The 15,142-nt window shown below is 52.5% G+C and overlaps 9 protein-coding genes across 9 annotated transcripts; 6 read left to right on the forward strand and 3 right to left on the reverse strand.

The window, feature by feature from the left end:
* The first annotated feature begins 102 nt into the window (after window positions 1–102).
* LOC111077212 (transmembrane protease serine 9) lies at window positions 103–2,059 on the forward strand. Its single transcript, XM_022371436.2, has 3 exons — window positions 103–874; window positions 950–1,044; window positions 1,188–2,059. The coding sequence occupies exons 1-3, from the start codon at window positions 146–148 to the stop codon at window positions 2,017–2,019; spliced, it is 1,656 nt and encodes a 551-aa protein (XP_022227128.2). The 5' UTR covers window positions 103–145; the 3' UTR covers window positions 2,020–2,059.
* On the reverse strand, window positions 2,036–3,218 carry LOC111077131 (chymotrypsin-2). The gene is made up of 2 exons (XM_041591743.1): window positions 3,164–3,218; window positions 2,036–2,990 (listed from the first exon to the last, which is right to left on the reverse strand). The coding sequence occupies exons 1-2, from the start codon at window positions 3,216–3,218 to the stop codon at window positions 2,089–2,091; spliced, it is 957 nt and encodes a 318-aa protein (XP_041447677.1). The 3' UTR covers window positions 2,036–2,088.
* A 956-nt stretch (window positions 3,219–4,174) lies between these two features.
* On the reverse strand, window positions 4,175–5,234 carry LOC111078343 (chymotrypsin-1). Its single transcript, XM_022373007.2, has 2 exons — window positions 4,378–5,234; window positions 4,175–4,307 (listed from the first exon to the last, which is right to left on the reverse strand). The coding sequence occupies exons 1-2, from the start codon at window positions 5,103–5,105 to the stop codon at window positions 4,235–4,237; spliced, it is 801 nt and encodes a 266-aa protein (XP_022228699.1). The 5' UTR covers window positions 5,106–5,234; the 3' UTR covers window positions 4,175–4,234.
* A 412-nt stretch (window positions 5,235–5,646) lies between these two features.
* On the forward strand, window positions 5,647–6,749 carry LOC111078095 (chymotrypsin-2). Its single transcript, XM_022372664.2, has 2 exons — window positions 5,647–6,468; window positions 6,533–6,749. The coding sequence occupies exons 1-2, from the start codon at window positions 5,680–5,682 to the stop codon at window positions 6,602–6,604; spliced, it is 861 nt and encodes a 286-aa protein (XP_022228356.2). The 5' UTR covers window positions 5,647–5,679; the 3' UTR covers window positions 6,605–6,749.
* A 131-nt stretch (window positions 6,750–6,880) lies between these two features.
* On the forward strand, window positions 6,881–8,168 carry LOC111078005 (chymotrypsin-2). The gene is made up of 2 exons (XM_022372567.2): window positions 6,881–7,120; window positions 7,519–8,168. The coding sequence occupies exons 1-2, from the start codon at window positions 6,918–6,920 to the stop codon at window positions 8,144–8,146; spliced, it is 831 nt and encodes a 276-aa protein (XP_022228259.2). The 5' UTR covers window positions 6,881–6,917; the 3' UTR covers window positions 8,147–8,168.
* Window positions 8,169–9,261: 1,093 nt separating this feature from the next.
* LOC111078263 (chymotrypsin-1) lies at window positions 9,262–10,371 on the forward strand. Its single transcript, XM_022372890.2, has one exon. The coding sequence runs from the start codon at window positions 9,345–9,347 to the stop codon at window positions 10,170–10,172; it is 828 nt and encodes a 275-aa protein (XP_022228582.2). The 5' UTR covers window positions 9,262–9,344; the 3' UTR covers window positions 10,173–10,371.
* Window positions 10,372–10,882: 511 nt separating this feature from the next.
* On the forward strand, window positions 10,883–11,845 carry LOC111078182 (chymotrypsin-2). The gene is made up of 2 exons (XM_022372779.2): window positions 10,883–11,597; window positions 11,670–11,845. Exons 1-2 carry the CDS (start codon window positions 10,883–10,885, stop codon window positions 11,795–11,797), a joined length of 843 nt encoding a protein of 280 aa, XP_022228471.2. The 3' UTR covers window positions 11,798–11,845.
* Window positions 11,846–11,958: 113 nt separating this feature from the next.
* On the forward strand, window positions 11,959–12,831 carry LOC111077047 (chymotrypsin-2-like). Its single transcript, XM_022371210.2, has one exon. It carries the CDS (start codon window positions 11,959–11,961, stop codon window positions 12,829–12,831), a length of 873 nt encoding a protein of 290 aa, XP_022226902.2.
* A 194-nt stretch (window positions 12,832–13,025) lies between these two features.
* LOC111079261 (SWI/SNF chromatin-remodeling complex subunit SNF5) lies at window positions 13,026–14,717 on the reverse strand. The gene is made up of 2 exons (XM_022374409.2): window positions 14,093–14,717; window positions 13,026–14,019 (listed from the first exon to the last, which is right to left on the reverse strand). Exons 1-2 carry the CDS (start codon window positions 14,105–14,107, stop codon window positions 13,096–13,098), a joined length of 939 nt encoding a protein of 312 aa, XP_022230101.2. The 5' UTR covers window positions 14,108–14,717; the 3' UTR covers window positions 13,026–13,095.
* Window positions 14,718–15,142: the final 425 nt, after the last annotated feature.

The following is a 15,142-nucleotide window of genomic DNA, read 5'->3' on the forward strand; positions in this document are numbered from 1 at the left end:
TAAAGCAAAGTGGCCTGACCAAAGGTACGGTTCCGATTCGCCCAATCGCAGCCATAAACATATATCTGACTTTGATAAGTGGCAAAGGAAAAGTAGTTCCAGCCGAGCTTTCAACTGTCATTAGCTGCCCAGGCACTGACCCAAGATGACAGCATTGGCTCTGCGTTTCCTAGTGGCCATCAGCGCCTTCTCTTGCATTTCAGGCATACGCATCAAGAGCAACTCCACCAGCAGCAGCAGCATCTACAAGGATCAGCGCATTGTTGGTGGCGAGGCAGCCCCCGAAGGATTTGCTCCCTACCAGATCTCCCTGCAGACCTTCTCCGGTGCCCACTCCTGCGGCGGTGCAATCATTGCCGACAAGTGGGTCCTGACCGCCGCCCATTGTGTCCTGGGCGCAGATCCCCAGCTGCTGGTGGTTGTCTCCGGCACCAACCAGTACAATAACAGGACGAATCGTAACTTTGTCCAGGCCGTGCACATCCACTGCAACTACGACAACCCGCTGATGCACAATGACATCGCCTTGCTGCAGCTGAACGACTCCATTGCGTGGAACGAGCGCACACAGCCGATCCCGCTGCCTGTGGTGCCCATGCTGCCGGGCGCCGACGTGACACTCACTGGCTGGGGCTCCACCATATTGTGGGGCAGCGCACCCATCGATCTGCAGATTCTCCAGCTGCAGTATGTGCCGCATCGCGAGTGCAAAGCGGCCCTGAACAACGACGAGGACTGCGATGTGGGTCACATCTGCACATTCTCGCGCGCGGGCGAGGGCGCATGCCATGGCGACTCGGGCGGACCGCTGGTCAGCGATGGCTATCTGGTGGGACTCGTCAACTGGGGCTGGCCCTGCGGCACCGGCGTACCGGTAAGAGCTCGTTAATATCTGCCGCAAAGCGCAAACTTTAACCAAATGGAATCTCTGGGTGTCTTGTCTTTGCAGGATGTCCACGCCAACACGTACTTCTACACGGATTGGATACGCAAGGTCATGGGCGGGAACACGAAATGCGGAGGCTACGCCACCACAGAGCGCTAGACGAGGACGTGTCCATATCGTGGCTATCGAGACCATAAAACAAAACAAAAAACGATAAACAAAATTCAAGCCTCTGCGATAAGACAAGCCCCTTAATAAAAATAAAGCATTTATAGTGATGAGAGTACCTTTGGGTCTTCAGTTCAGTTTGCGGCGCCCTCGAAACGTTCGAGATGCAGTTGCTTTACCCTTGCCTGATATTCCTCCTCCTCCAGTCGGGCCAGAGCCGGGCCAAGCGGGTGGTGGGAGTGGGACCTGCCCAGTCTGGGACCTCGAGCCGCATCAAGGGCGGACAGGACGCTGAGATTGGATTTGCACCCTACCAGGTGTCGCTGCAGCCCGTTGTGGGCGCCCACAACTGCGGCGGGGCCATTCTCAACGAGCAGTGGATCCTCACCGCCGGACACTGCGTGGAGACCTTCGCGCCGGCGCTGGTGAATGTGATAACGGGCACCAATCGCTGGGCCGAGCCCGGAGCGGTCTACTACACCTCGGATATTCACATGCACTGCCTGTACGACCAGCCCTACATGCACAACGACATTGCCCTGGTGAAGCTCACCCAGAACATCACCTTCGACGAGTTCACCCAACCCATCGAGCTGCCCACGCGGCCTGTCCGCGAGGGCGATGAGATCGTCCTCACCGGCTGGGGGGCGGAGGAGGCCTACGGCAGCTCCGCGGAGAACCTGCAGAAGCTGACGCTGGGCTTTGTGCCGCTCGACGAGTGCCTGCAGATCTTCAACCAGACCACCAGCATGGGCGTGGGCCACATCTGCACCTATTCCCGCGAGGGCGAAGGCGCCTGTCACGGCGACTCGGGCGGACCTCTGGTGAGAGATGGCCAGCTGGTGGGAGTGGTCAACTGGGGTCGTCCCTGCGGCGTGGGCCTGCCCGATGTGCAGGCCAATGTGTACTACTACCTGGACTGGATACGCCGCAGGATCAGCGGCAACAGCAAGTGCACCGCCTAGAGAACTTTGTGTACAATAAAGATGCGAAGTTTATTCCCGACACTGGCTTTATTTGGTTCATCACAGACATCACAGACTGGGGTAGTTGCTGGCATAGCAGTGGCAGCTCTTGCAGGGTCCGTTCATCATGGATCGGATCCAGTCCAAGTAGAAGTAGACGGAGGCATGGCTATCGGGGTAGCCAACGGCGCACGGATAGCCCCAGTTGACCAGCCCGTACAGAGTGCCGTTGGCCGTCAGCGGACCCCCCGAGTCGCCGTGGCAGGCGCCCTGTCCGCCCGACGTCAGGGTGCACACGTGGCAGTGGGCGCTCATCGGATCGTTGTTCGTTATCTGCTGGCAGGTGGGGTAGTCCACGTAGGTGAGGGATGCCTGCTGCAGCACATCGGGTGTGTCGCCCCACAGCACGGTGGAGCCCCAGCCGGTGAGCAGCAGCTCTGTGCCATTGGCCAGCGGCTGTGTGGGCAGGGCCACGGGCTGTGTGAACTCGTTGAACACAATCGAGTCGTTCAGCTTGATCAGCGCAATGTCGTTGGAGTAGGCGGGCACGTTGTAGTTGCAGTGCACCCAGTACTCCTCCACGAAGTACCTCGCATCGGGCTCTTGCCAGCGCACGGTGCCGGTGGCCACCCGGAGGTAGCTGAAATTATATCCGTAAACACAGTGGGCCGCCGTCACCACCCACCGATCGTTGAGGATCGCACCGCCGCACATGTGATCGTGGTAGTAGCTTCCCTGCAGCGAGATCTGGTACTTGGCCAGGCCCAACTCCGCGTCGGTGCCATCTATGACGCGACCTTCGAACGCTCTGGTGGTCGGCGCCCCCTTGGACAGCCTCTCCTGCTGCTGGGCGCTCAGCGGTGCCACGCGAATGGCGCTGGCCGGACCGCCGAGCAGGATAGCAGGATCAGCAGGATCGTCGTAGCAAGTGCCAGGCGAACCAGCATAGTGAATGGTTGAATTTGTACGCGCTTATTAAGCGTATCCACGGGTCGTGATTTTGCTTTTATACTCGGCGCAAATCTTGGATTGGATATATCGTAAGTGTTTTATCGTAAATCGGAATCGAATCGGTGTTCCTCCAGTGGATGTCGCTGTTGTATCTCTGCCATAAAGCAGATACCATAAAGTGATATAGACGCACTCTGATTATGATTTTGTGGCGGGCCTATCGATGGGACACCAGCGTCAATGGACATGGTCCGGAACCGGCCAATATGTGGACAATGTCGCAGGGCCAGCCCCAGGGGCCAGCCAGGGAGGCAGTGCCACGAATTAATGCTGACCAGCATTATTGAGAATTATTGTGGAGTATGCTTTAAGATCAGTTCCCTCTGGAGTTTCCTGCACTAGATTGAATTTTATTTACTTATTAAAATTTATTTATTTATTTATTCAATTAAATAATGTATTAAATTTAATTATTGAAAAGTTCTTTGCACGAGGCAAAAATTAAGTTGTAGGCCAAGATGAGCAGATCACTAGCTCATACTTAAAATTTGCCATATAACCAAAAAATCTTTTTTAAAAATTCAAAAAACCGCGATTTGGTTCTCTTTGAATTTTTATAATTTTTACTCGGAACATGCAGCGCGGATAGTCACAAAAAATAGTAGGTTGACAAGAGAATTGTACTACCTTATGCAGAATTTTTGATTCGTTGTGATAGAATGGATTTAGAATGAAGATCTAGCGACGCAAACTTGAAGTTTTCAACCATTTTTATTGTTTCTTCAGCATTGGCAATTAAAAACAAATTTTGTTGATTGTTCTAGAACTGCAACGGTACGGTTAATTTGGTAATTGTACCCCATTGTACCCGATCTGAACCTAATCGAGCATCTAGTAAATACTGGAATTCAGAATTTATAATTAATTGCCTGCATTCTCTTCTGATTTCCCCCCCAGTAAATTGATTCTAAATCAGTCTCCAAAGAATCTCCATGGCGCTCCTACAGCAACATTTATTTCTTGCTTGAAATTCCACAGCCCTGCCCTGTACAATCGATCGCATAACGAGTATATCTTATGTCATGTCAGCATTTGTGTACAAACAGATCCATAAAGGCTTCGATTGCCCGTCTAAAAGCGAAGTATGACCAGCTAATAAATGGTCATTGCCCATGTCCCCTCCTCCCGCTGTCCATTGATCACAATTATTATCGATAAATATATTTATATATTTCACATTTCCATCTGGCTCTTTATCGTTATGCTAGTTGACCCGATTCTTGCAGCCTGTGGGCGTCCTGCGGATCCAATCCTGATAGTAAACCGTGTTGGCATACCTGGAAAATGATAATTGGCAGAAATTCTATAGGGTTGGTAAACGAAAGTGGAGAAAGTTGCGCCACTTACATGTCTGGCAGACCAACGCCGCAGGGTCGTCCCCAGTTGACCAGACCCACCAGCTTGCCCTCCCACATGATCGGACCGCCAGAGTCGCCGGAGCAGGCGCCCTCTCCGGCGCTGGTGTAGGTGCACAGGTGACCAATGTCGATGCCCTCGTGGTAGTCCCAGGCCTGGCGGCACTCCTCGTGACCGATGATCGTCAGGTTGAGGGTCTGCAGACGTTCCACGGTCGGATAACCACTCTCGGGAGCACCCCAGCCCGTGAGGGTTACTGTGGCACCTGCCGGTGGCTGCTCCGAGCTGAGCTTCACGCTCTGGGTGCGCTCGTTCATGATGATCGACTCGTTCACGTGGATCAGGCCAATGTCGTTGTTGTAGAGGTGCGGCACGTCGTACAGGCAGTGGACGAGTGCCTCGTCCGGAATGAGTGTTTGTCCGGGCTGCAGGCGGTTGTTGGTGCCCACCACGATCCTGATGTCACTGATGCTGTAGTCGAGGGCACAGTGGCCGGCGGTGAGGATCCATTCCTTGTCGAGGATGACACCGCCGCAGATGTGCGTCTGCCAGATTGTTTGTATGGACACCTGATAAGGGGCCGCTGCCTCCTCGGCCTCGTGGCCGCCCACAATGCGGTTGTCCGACAGTTTACGATCCAATCGTTTCGATAGTGTGACGTCAATGGAACTTCCCAGCAGAAGCAGCCAAATTAAAGACAAACGACCAGGCCAGGGCATGATGGACGCGACGCGACAGAGACACAGAGAGACGACGGAGTACGGACGATGGACGGGGACAGATCCAGACCAATTAATGACCAGCAATGGAAAATTGTATGACCCAACTGGGCGTTTTTATATGGATTCACCATATAAACCGTTGTTATCGCTCGGCTCGGGTCTTTCCAACTGACCACTGGCCACTGGCCGAATCTATATGGCCCTCCTGCAGCGATATCTTTACGGCTGGAAGGATAAAACCCAATCGGTATCGGCGGACGCGGACGCGGTCTAATTGGAGCCAAGGCCATAAACTGATTCAATTCCGCGATGACTGGGCGCGGTCGGTGAGCTGTCAAATCTCAGTCGTGTATAAATGCACGGGCCAAACTAGCTGACCAGCTCACAATGTCCACAGGCCGCAAGGCACCATGAATGCCGAGGGACACCACTTATCGCCTCTTGTACCGCCCTGGCCCCATAAAATATGTACCCTATTATCCAACCTGTCCATGCCGATAAGATCTGCTAGAACTGTAATTATAAGGTGGACAAAAACAAGCCGTTTCAGTTGCGATTCCACGGCACAGCAATGAGAACTTTGTGGAAAATTACGGGGCTGCTCGGTCTGATACTCCTGATGCTTCAGGCAGCTGAAGCACTGCGATTGCGCGGCGAACAGCTTCCGGGTCTGGCTGGCATCAACAGACATCGGACCAGTGACGCAGCTACGGCCAGGAGTGGCCCTGAGGGACGTGTGACTGGTGGCACGACAGCCGCTGAGGACAGCTGGCCCTCGATTGTCTCTCTGCAGAATGTGTACGGCTATCACCTGTGCGGTGGCGCGATCATTGACCAGGAATGGATTGTGACGGCCGCCAGCTGTGTGTCGGGCCTGAGGCCACGCAATGTGGTTGTGGTCACGGGCACCACCGACTGGTGGAGCCTGTACGCCATTTACTACTTTGTGGACAGCATCCATGTGCACTGCAACTTCGACAAGCCGCTCTACCACAACGATATCGCCCTGCTGCACCTGTCCGCAGCCATCGAGTACAACGAGAACACCACCAGCATCGCCCTGGCCGACATTGACGAGCTGCAGGAGGGCGAAACGCTGACCTTTGCCGGCTGGGGCAGTCCGACTGCGAGCGGCACCTACGAGCGGTACCTGCAGGAGGCCTCCGGCGACTATGTGTCGGTGGAGAAGTGCCGCACGGAGCTGGGCGGCACCGATGACGTGGACCTGGGACATGTGTGCCTGCAGTTGCCGGCCGGTAAAGGTGCCTGCCATGGCGACACCGGCGGACCGCTGATCGACAGCCAGGGTCGTCTCGTGGGCATCGGCAACTGGGGCGTGCCCTGTGCTCTCGGCTATCCGGTAAGTTCACATATTTTGTGATTCTTTATCGGCTGTTTAATTGCTGAAACTAATTTCCAACCAGGATGTCTATGCACGGACCGCCTTCTACCACGATTGGATCCGCACCACCATGAACGGCTGCACCATCGGCTAGTCCGTCCGGACATTGGTCACCCAGCCATATTACCTATCAGTTCTTTGCTCTTGAGTGTTATTGCTGATTTAATAAAAATTATGGGATTTTTATGAGGCCCAGAGTTCTGGGTTTTCTATGGTCACCCATGTTTGAGATTGCAAAATGGCTTTATGGCCTCTTCATTAATATCACGCCAGCCATCATATATCAAATATCGTATATTGGATATCTGGATATCGTATATTGCATATCGCATATGCCACTATCCGCGGCTAGCTGCTTGGTATCCACACTCGCCTCAAATCAGTCCAACTTCTGCTGGTTGTCCAACATGTCTTGCCGCATCCGAGCACTCTCTCTGGCTGTCTGCCTGCTGCTGCTGGTGTCCTGCACCCAGGCGGATCTGCGACGTCGCGCCTTCACCGCCGCATCTGGCGCCAACTCCGCGGACAGGTTTAGTTCGCGCATCGCGGGCGGCCAAGTGTCCGACGTGACGGCGGCACCGTATCAGGTGTCGCTGCAGAACTCCTACGGGTAGCTAGCAAATTTTATTTATAATTTTACAAAATTAAGGAGTAGCTACAAACTGCGTGGGCTTGGACTTAAAGTGAAGCAATTTGTGAGACACAATCTGCTGGTGTTTGTGAACATCTTTTCCAGGAGCATTCTTAATTATTTTAATTTAACAACCCCCTGTTCCTGATATGCCTATTGAAATGATAATTCAAGCGTCTCAAATTGCTACTAAATGCAACTTCAATATCCTGCCAAACTTAACTTAAATCTGATATAAATTTAACGCCCTCGAAATCGTGTTCCAAATTTTCCCTTAATTCTTTTTTTTAACATTTTGCTGCAGTGGATTTTTGTCTGATAAAATCGCATCCCAAATTAATCCTTAATCTTCTTTCTGCCTGCCCAATCCTGCCTAGCAATCACTTCTGTGGCGGTGTCATCATTCACAATCAGTATGTGGTCACCGCGGCCAGCTGTTTGGCTGGCCTGCGCAAGAGCAACGTGAAGGTTGTGACCACCACGTACAACGACTGGGGCCTGGACGGCTGGGAGTACGCAGTGGAGGAGATCATACCCCACTGCAACTTCGATCAGCCGCTGTATCACAACGACATTGCCCTGATCAAGACGCAGAACCTGTTCGCCTACGATGACGTGACACAGAACATTACCATTGCCCCGCTGGAGGATCTGGTGGAGGGCGAGAAGCTCACGATGTACGGCTGGGGCAGCGCCACGGCTGGCGGCGACTTCGAATGGGAGTTGCAGCAGCTCGATCTGACCTATGTGCCCACGGCGAAGTGCAATGCCACCTACGGCGGCACTGAGGATCTGGATGTGGGACATCTATGTGCCGTCGGTCGGCTGGGCGCTGGTGCCTGTCACGGTGATGCCGGCGGACCGCTGGTCGACAGCCTGGGTCGCCTCGTGGGCGTCGGCAACTGGGGCGTGCCCTGTGGCCACGGATTTCCCGATGTTTTTGCCCGCATTAGCTTCTACTACAGCTGGATACAGTCCACCATCAACGGCTGCACCCTTTCCTAAGCAATAAAATGTTTGTCACTTTGTTGTCAGTCTTCTCCTTGGGGGTCTTTTTTCCATTTAACTGAATCTCATGCCCGTTGTTGTTTTCTTTCAAACTGATTGGTCAGCCTTCATAAGCATTTTAACTAGGCTAAAGTCTACTTCGAACTGAAGACCACGGCAACCAATCATGATTTAGACACACAAAAAATTGGCAACAAGTCGGATCTTAATCGTGACAATCGCTAGACCAGACGTCTGAACGGATTATCATCGAAGTTGTTGTAACCATGGCAGATAAGTGAATTGTCCGAATCGTTGACTATGCACCCAAAAAAATGCTGTTGGGTTTTATTTTGTCCACAGACATAAATACCCTAAAGCCTGCGGGAAGTTTGTTAAATGGTAAATTATACGCGAGGGAAAGGTAAACCACCTGGAAAAGCGCAACAAAAATTTCGGTTATTACATGAAATATATTCTATTAATTTATTTGATTAATTTACATTTAACCCCAAACTATTTCCCATTTTCATAGTTTTGCTTTCAATTGGAAGAGATCTTCCCCTAATGCAAAAAAAGTATTTATTCAGTTCAATTAATTTCTTATTAATTAATTTTGTTTACTCTTCCGCTATCTGTGGACTTTAAATCACAGCGAAATGTGCTTAACTTCGAGGGTATGCTAGCTACTGTATCTGCACGCTGATTGTTGGAAATATACACTCGAACGCTTGTTAATTATTCCGGGCCGAATGTGGAGTAAAGTTCCACTGGTAGCCGCCGCCGCCGCCGACGCCGACACCGATTACGGCATTATCAGCCGTCTACGTCTGCAGATCACTGAAAGTGTGTTCGGGCACTCCGTTCAAAGTGCGCCCCCACATTACGTTACGTATGAGTAATATTTTGTTGTGTGCTGTGCGGCTGCCAGCCACCTGCCTGAGCAATGCTCAATGGCTTTTCCCCCGAAAGCCTATTTATCAGGTAATATTGCGCGTATTGGCTATGGTAATTGTCATTATCGAAGCTTCCCCCGAACTGGGCCGCTTATCGCAGATAGTAATTCAAAGAAAGTCTCCGTTGATAAGGAAATTTCGCACAGAGCCTTGGCCGCTCGCTATAAAAGCAAAAGAGGAGCCGGAACACGCTCAAACCGCAGTCGAAAGTTGAAGCAAGCAGAGCACATAGAAAAAGAGTTTAGAGATTCGAAGCGAAGATGATGAAGTTCCTTCTGTTGATCAGTGTCCTGGTGATCGTCGGCCAGTGTGCAGCGCGAGAGGTGGGCGCCGGAGTTGTGCGCCGCCATCAGCGGCCGCATCACCTGGGCACCGTTAAGGCCGAGACGCGGGTGGTGGGCGGCAGCGATGCCCCAGACGGTTTTGCGCCCTACCAGGTGTCCATTATGAGCACCTTTGGCGAGCATGTGTGCGGCGGCAGCATCATCGCGGAGCACTGGATCCTGACGGCTGCCCACTGCCTGGAGTGGCCCACACAGTACCTGAAGATCGTCACCGGCAGCAATGACTACACCAAGCCCGGCGCCGAGTATCTGGTGGATGGGGCCAAGGTTCACTGCGGCCACGACAAGCCCGCCTATCACAACGACATTGCACTCATCCACACGGCGAAGCCGATTGTCTACAATGCGCTGACGCAGCCCATCAGGCTGGCCAGCAGGGGCAGCCTGCCCAAGGCCGGGGACAAGCTCACGCTGACCGGCTGGGGCAGCACCCGCACCTGGGGACGCTACGCCACCGATCTGCAGAAGATTGAGCTGAAGTATGTGGAGCATTCGGTGTGCGAGTCCAAAGTGCGCAACGTCAACTGGCTGAGCGAGGGACACCTGTGCACGTTCACGCAGGACGGCGAGGGCTCCTGCCACGGCGATTCCGGCGGTCCGCTGGTGGACGAGAACCAAACCCTCGTTGGCGTCGTCAACTGGGGCGAGGCATGCGCCATCGGCTATCCGGATGTGTATGGCTCCGTGGCCTACTATCTGGACTGGATAAATGAGATGATGACAGCAGCGGGCACCGCGTGCTAAAGTCACCCCACCGGTTGGCCTGGGGTGGGGTTCAAAAGCCACGACGAACAAAAAATAGCAATTGCCATATAATCGGCGGTTGCGAATCGATCAAAGTAGCCAGTAAATTTTATCACACAAATATCGTAGCCATTAAATAATTTATGAACAAATAAAACAAAAAACAAAACGCAATTGCGTTTCACATACTCTACCCAAAATACTTTCTGTTTATTTCTGAAAAACAGAATTCCACGCTGACAAACTTTTGAACATCTGCACAGAAATCCCCCCCCCCACTCGAAGCTCTCCAGAGATAAGTCCAGTCAGCCGCTGCTCTGATCCGGAATGATACGAGTAGGCCAGTAGTTCAGTTCTTGGAAATGACTCAACGCGAAGTCAGCAAACAAACAAGCGGCAGGCCCATGACCAGGCCAGTAATGTTTGATAGAATCAAAGTATCAGGAAGCTCGTGTTATCACACGCCGAATGCATGGGGGGAAGTAGATTACAAGACTGAGGTTCATTGTGTTTGCTAGAACTAATTAAATGGCATTGAATGGGCACTTGATTTATGCTCCAGAGTTGCCGCAGCAGGAGCTCAACCTCCATTAAGTGCGGGCTGTTGCTCGTATCACTCAGCGCAGTACGTGACTGGCCTGCAAAGAGTTTTCCATAGCTAACATATAAGAATCAGTCCGCAAAGAGCTCCAACTTCAGTGGCTGTCATTATGTTGCCGTTTCTGTGCATTCTTTTGACCGTCGCCTGCAGCTGCTGCGTCTCTGGCCAGGTGCTGTATCCACCGCAGTACACAAACACTCGAATTGTGGGTGGCGAGGAGGCACCCGAGGGCGTGGCTCCCTACCAGATATCGCTGCAGGGCGCCGCCAGTGGGCAGCACTCCTGTGGCGGTGCCATCATCGATGAGCGCTGGATCATCACGGCTGCCCACTGCACGCGGGGCAAGCAGGCGACGGCGTTCCGTGTGCTGGCGGGCACGCAGGATCTGCAGCAGAATGCCACAACGTACTACTATCCGGACAGGATCGTCGAGCACTGCAACTACGAGTCGCGCAAGTACCGCAACGACATTGCGCTGCTGCACCTGAACGAGTCGATTTTGTTCGACAATGCCACGCAGCCGGTGGAGCTGGATCACGAGCCACTGGTGCCCGGCTCCCGGCTCCTGCTCACCGGCTGGGGCACTCTCTCGCTGGGCGGCGACGTGCCCACGCGCCTGCAGCGGCTGGAGGTCAAGTATGTGCCCTACGAGCAGTGTCGCGCCGCTCACGACAACAGCACGCGCGTGGACATTGGCCATGTCTGCACCTACAACGACAAGGGACGGGGCGCCTGTCATGGCGACTCTGGCGGACCCCTGGTCCACAATGGGCGGCTGGTGGCGCTGGTCAATTGGGGCATGCCCTGCGCCCGTGGCTATCCAGGTGAGTGTCAAACTGAAACTATTTTCCTTGATTGTGTCTGATGCCAGCCACTGTGCCTGTTCTCATCATTAGATGCTCATGCCTCCATCGCCTACTATCACGACTTTATACGCACTCACCTGAGTCTATCCGAAGCGGAGATTGCCGAGGGAAATCCGGAGGAAATTAATGTGCTCAAGAGCAGCAGACATTGCAGCTGAAAATGGCAAAGCCTTGAAACATATTTTACTGCATTTAATAAAGTGAAAATGGAGCCAAAACTTGCACTTCTGGCCCCTTTCGTTGCGGATTAGTTCCGCCAATGGGTTTGGATTTGGTTGGTTAATTTCCGTGGCATTTCAGTTGCATTCAGACCCTCAATATGATCGGAGCTACGAGTACAAGGCGTTGGCTGTGGCTGTGGCCGCTGCTAGTCTGTCTGGCGGCACAGGGAATATCGGCTCGACAAGGACACGGATGGAAACGTTACGTAAGCAGCCTGAACAATTCAGCAGAAGAGGAAGATGGCATTGGGGACGTGGTGGCGCCCAGGAATCTGTCACCGTGGCAAGTGTCCATACAGAATGCAAAGCGGAGGCACAAGTGCAGTGGCGCCATACTGGCGAAGGACTGGGTCGTAACGACGGCCAACTGCATGCGGGGCTTTAAAGTAAAAGGCTCTCGCATGGTCGTCGGCACCCAGATACTGGGCACATCGAATAAACACAGCTACAAAATCGAATACGTGATCGCCCATCCGCACTTTGACAAGCCCAAGAAGGCGAATGACATAGCACTGATCTACACGCACACGAGCATTAAGTTCAGCTGGAAGATCAAGGCCATTCCGGTGCTGGGCGCTCCGCTGCCCAGGGATACCCTCGTGCTGCACACGGGCTGGTCGTGGCGCAAGGGCGTGGATGCGAACAAGATGCGCACCGTCTATCACCGGGTCATACCGTACAAGATCTGTTTGAGTTACTTCAACCAGCGGGTCCGCAATCCCATTGCACCCGGCCACTTGTGCTTGAACCTGCCCAAGGACAGTGATTATTGCCTCAGGGAATCGGGCGGCCTGCTGGTGCACAAAAACAAGCTGGCGGGGCTCAGCAGCTTCGGTGCGACCTGTGCCAATGGCGATCCTTTTGTGGGCACCAGAATCTCCTTCTACTTTGACTTTATACGCACCACAATGGAGGGCTGCAGCCGATGCACACCGGAGTACAGCTTCGAGGCTCGCTTCTTTGACTTGTAGCATAAATAAACACCAAACTTATCCAATTGAATGCGATATTAAATACGAATCTGTGCAATCGAAAAACTGTGCCATAAATTTCTCAACTTTTAATACAAAATTCGGTAGCTATGGGCAAGGAATTGAGGAATCACTGGCACATGCTACTACACATAAATCAAACACTTAAAACTTAGACAACATTGGGTGCATGTTCTATGGGGGAGGGGGATGACAGCTAACTAACTAGGATCTGGTGGATGTGGCGAGCAATGAGAAGAATACTTAGAACTGGTTCGCGGGCAGATAATGATTGCCGATGGCACCACCGCCGTTATTGCCAGCGCCATTATCGATGAAGTTGCCTTCGCCCTGCTGCAGCTGCTGTTGCTGTTGCTGCTGCTCCTCTTCGTCCTCCTCTTGGGGATCCAGAGAGCCAACCACGGAGGTAATGGGCGCCACACCCTCGTCGGTGATGGTGGAGGTGCCGCCGAGGGTGTCGTACTGCGACTGAATCTGGCGCTGAGCATTGAGCGCCTCCTCGGGCGTGCGGTACTTGATGAAGAACACCTCCGGCTTGTTGACGTGCTGCGGCGCGTCGGCGATGGCGTCCTGCAGGTCGGTGGCCGTCGTCTTCTTGGCCAGCACATAGACGACCGTCTTCTCCTGCTTCAGGCTCTTGGCCAGATTGAGGGCGGCGGCACGGTTCGTCTGGGCGGGGGTCTTGACGAACAGCACGTTGTAGTGGTTGCGCGGCTGCTGGGCCAGCTGGTTGAGCTCGTCCTGGACCTCATCGTCGGACTCCTCGGGTGCCGAGTGGATGAAGAAGTTCTTGGTGACGATCGGCCGCTTGGGTATCCTCACACGTGGCCGCGGACGGCGATGCTGCTGCGCGGGAGCTGTCTGGAAATTGATGGGGAATCCAGCTGGCATTGGGAACGAGGCAGAGGTGGGGCGAGCGGCAGCCTGCGACTGGTACTGGCCGGCAGGTGGCAGATACGGCAGTGGCAGAGGCGGCAGCACCGGATGTGACGACTGCTGCTGCTGCTGCTGGAGCTGCTGGTTGAGCAAATGCGCCACAACTGGAGGCTGGAACTGCTGCTGCTGCGACTGCTGCTGCTGTTGCTGCTGTTGGATGCGGTAGTTGTACCCCGCCTGGGTGAGGCTGATGTCAGCCCGGGCCAGCGCCAGGGCGCCCATCAGAACCGTCTGAAACAGAGAGAGAGAGATTAGGTAATCCTTTAGTGTCCACTTGGGTAGGGTAATCCACGGGCAAACGCACCACAAATATCTTCATGCTGCTGCTTGGCTTGGTCTCTCGCTCTGGTTAGCTGTCTACGCTGGATGCTCCTCTCGGTCCGTGTGTCTCAGTGGCTGTGATGATGGGTCAAGTGGCACAGACTCTTTTTATACGGCTCTGCGGTCATAACAAGTTTATAATCGGAAACAAATAATGAAACAGCAGCAACAGGCAGCAGCACCAAAGAGTTGCAACAGTTTTGGGCCATAAAACACAAACAACATTCGTTTTTTTTTTGTTATTTTTGTTATTTGTTATGCGTGGCAACGGAGGCGAAAGAAGATGTTGGATCTACGCCTGGTTGGGTGGCAAGTGGCAGTGGGAGCTTTTGTGTGGCTGTCTGTCTGTCGGAGACGCCTAACAAAGGTCGAGCGAGAGGCAATTTTTACAATGCTCACACACAAACTGAAAGATATCTGTCAGTGGAGGCCAAAATAGATCGAGCGACTAAATGGATAAATGTGACCCGACACGGAGCCAAATATCAGCATCACGTTGATATTGATTGCAGGTTTAGAATGGCATGAAAGGCGTTTCTCTGTTAGTTGTGACAATTTTGATAATAATTTTTGATATACGAGTATGTGTTGTGAATTTATTGCGAATATTCAAACACCAGAAAAATATTCCCAAAAAGGGTAAACAAAACTTGCCAAAATTATGATGGAACAATCCAAATATTTCTGAGAAATTTCAATTTTATTTTCTTTTGTTTCCCACTTTGTAAACTTCGATTCCTTATTCCAAATAAAGCCCAAAAATAAATTGGTTTGCATTGCTGCATCCCATTTAAAGAGGTTAATTCGCTGTAAGTTTTTCCCCTATGAAGTTGAATGACCCAAATTGATACACATCGCTATAGATGTTCAATATGTATATTAAACATTGGGTATACATATGTATATGGCTGATGCCGATACGAGACGAGGTTACAAACTTGCTTTTAAATGCACTTTTGTCCGATCAGCCCTTTTGTCTGCGCCTTTGTGCTATTGTCTGCAACTGGAACTATCAAATGTAAATTGAATATTT

The sequence above is a fragment of the Drosophila obscura genome, unplaced genomic scaffold, assembly GCF_018151105.1.
Source record: "Drosophila obscura isolate BZ-5 IFL unplaced genomic scaffold, ASM1815110v1 contig_150, whole genome shotgun sequence".
Taxonomy (NCBI): domain Eukaryota; kingdom Metazoa; phylum Arthropoda; class Insecta; order Diptera; family Drosophilidae; genus Drosophila; species Drosophila obscura.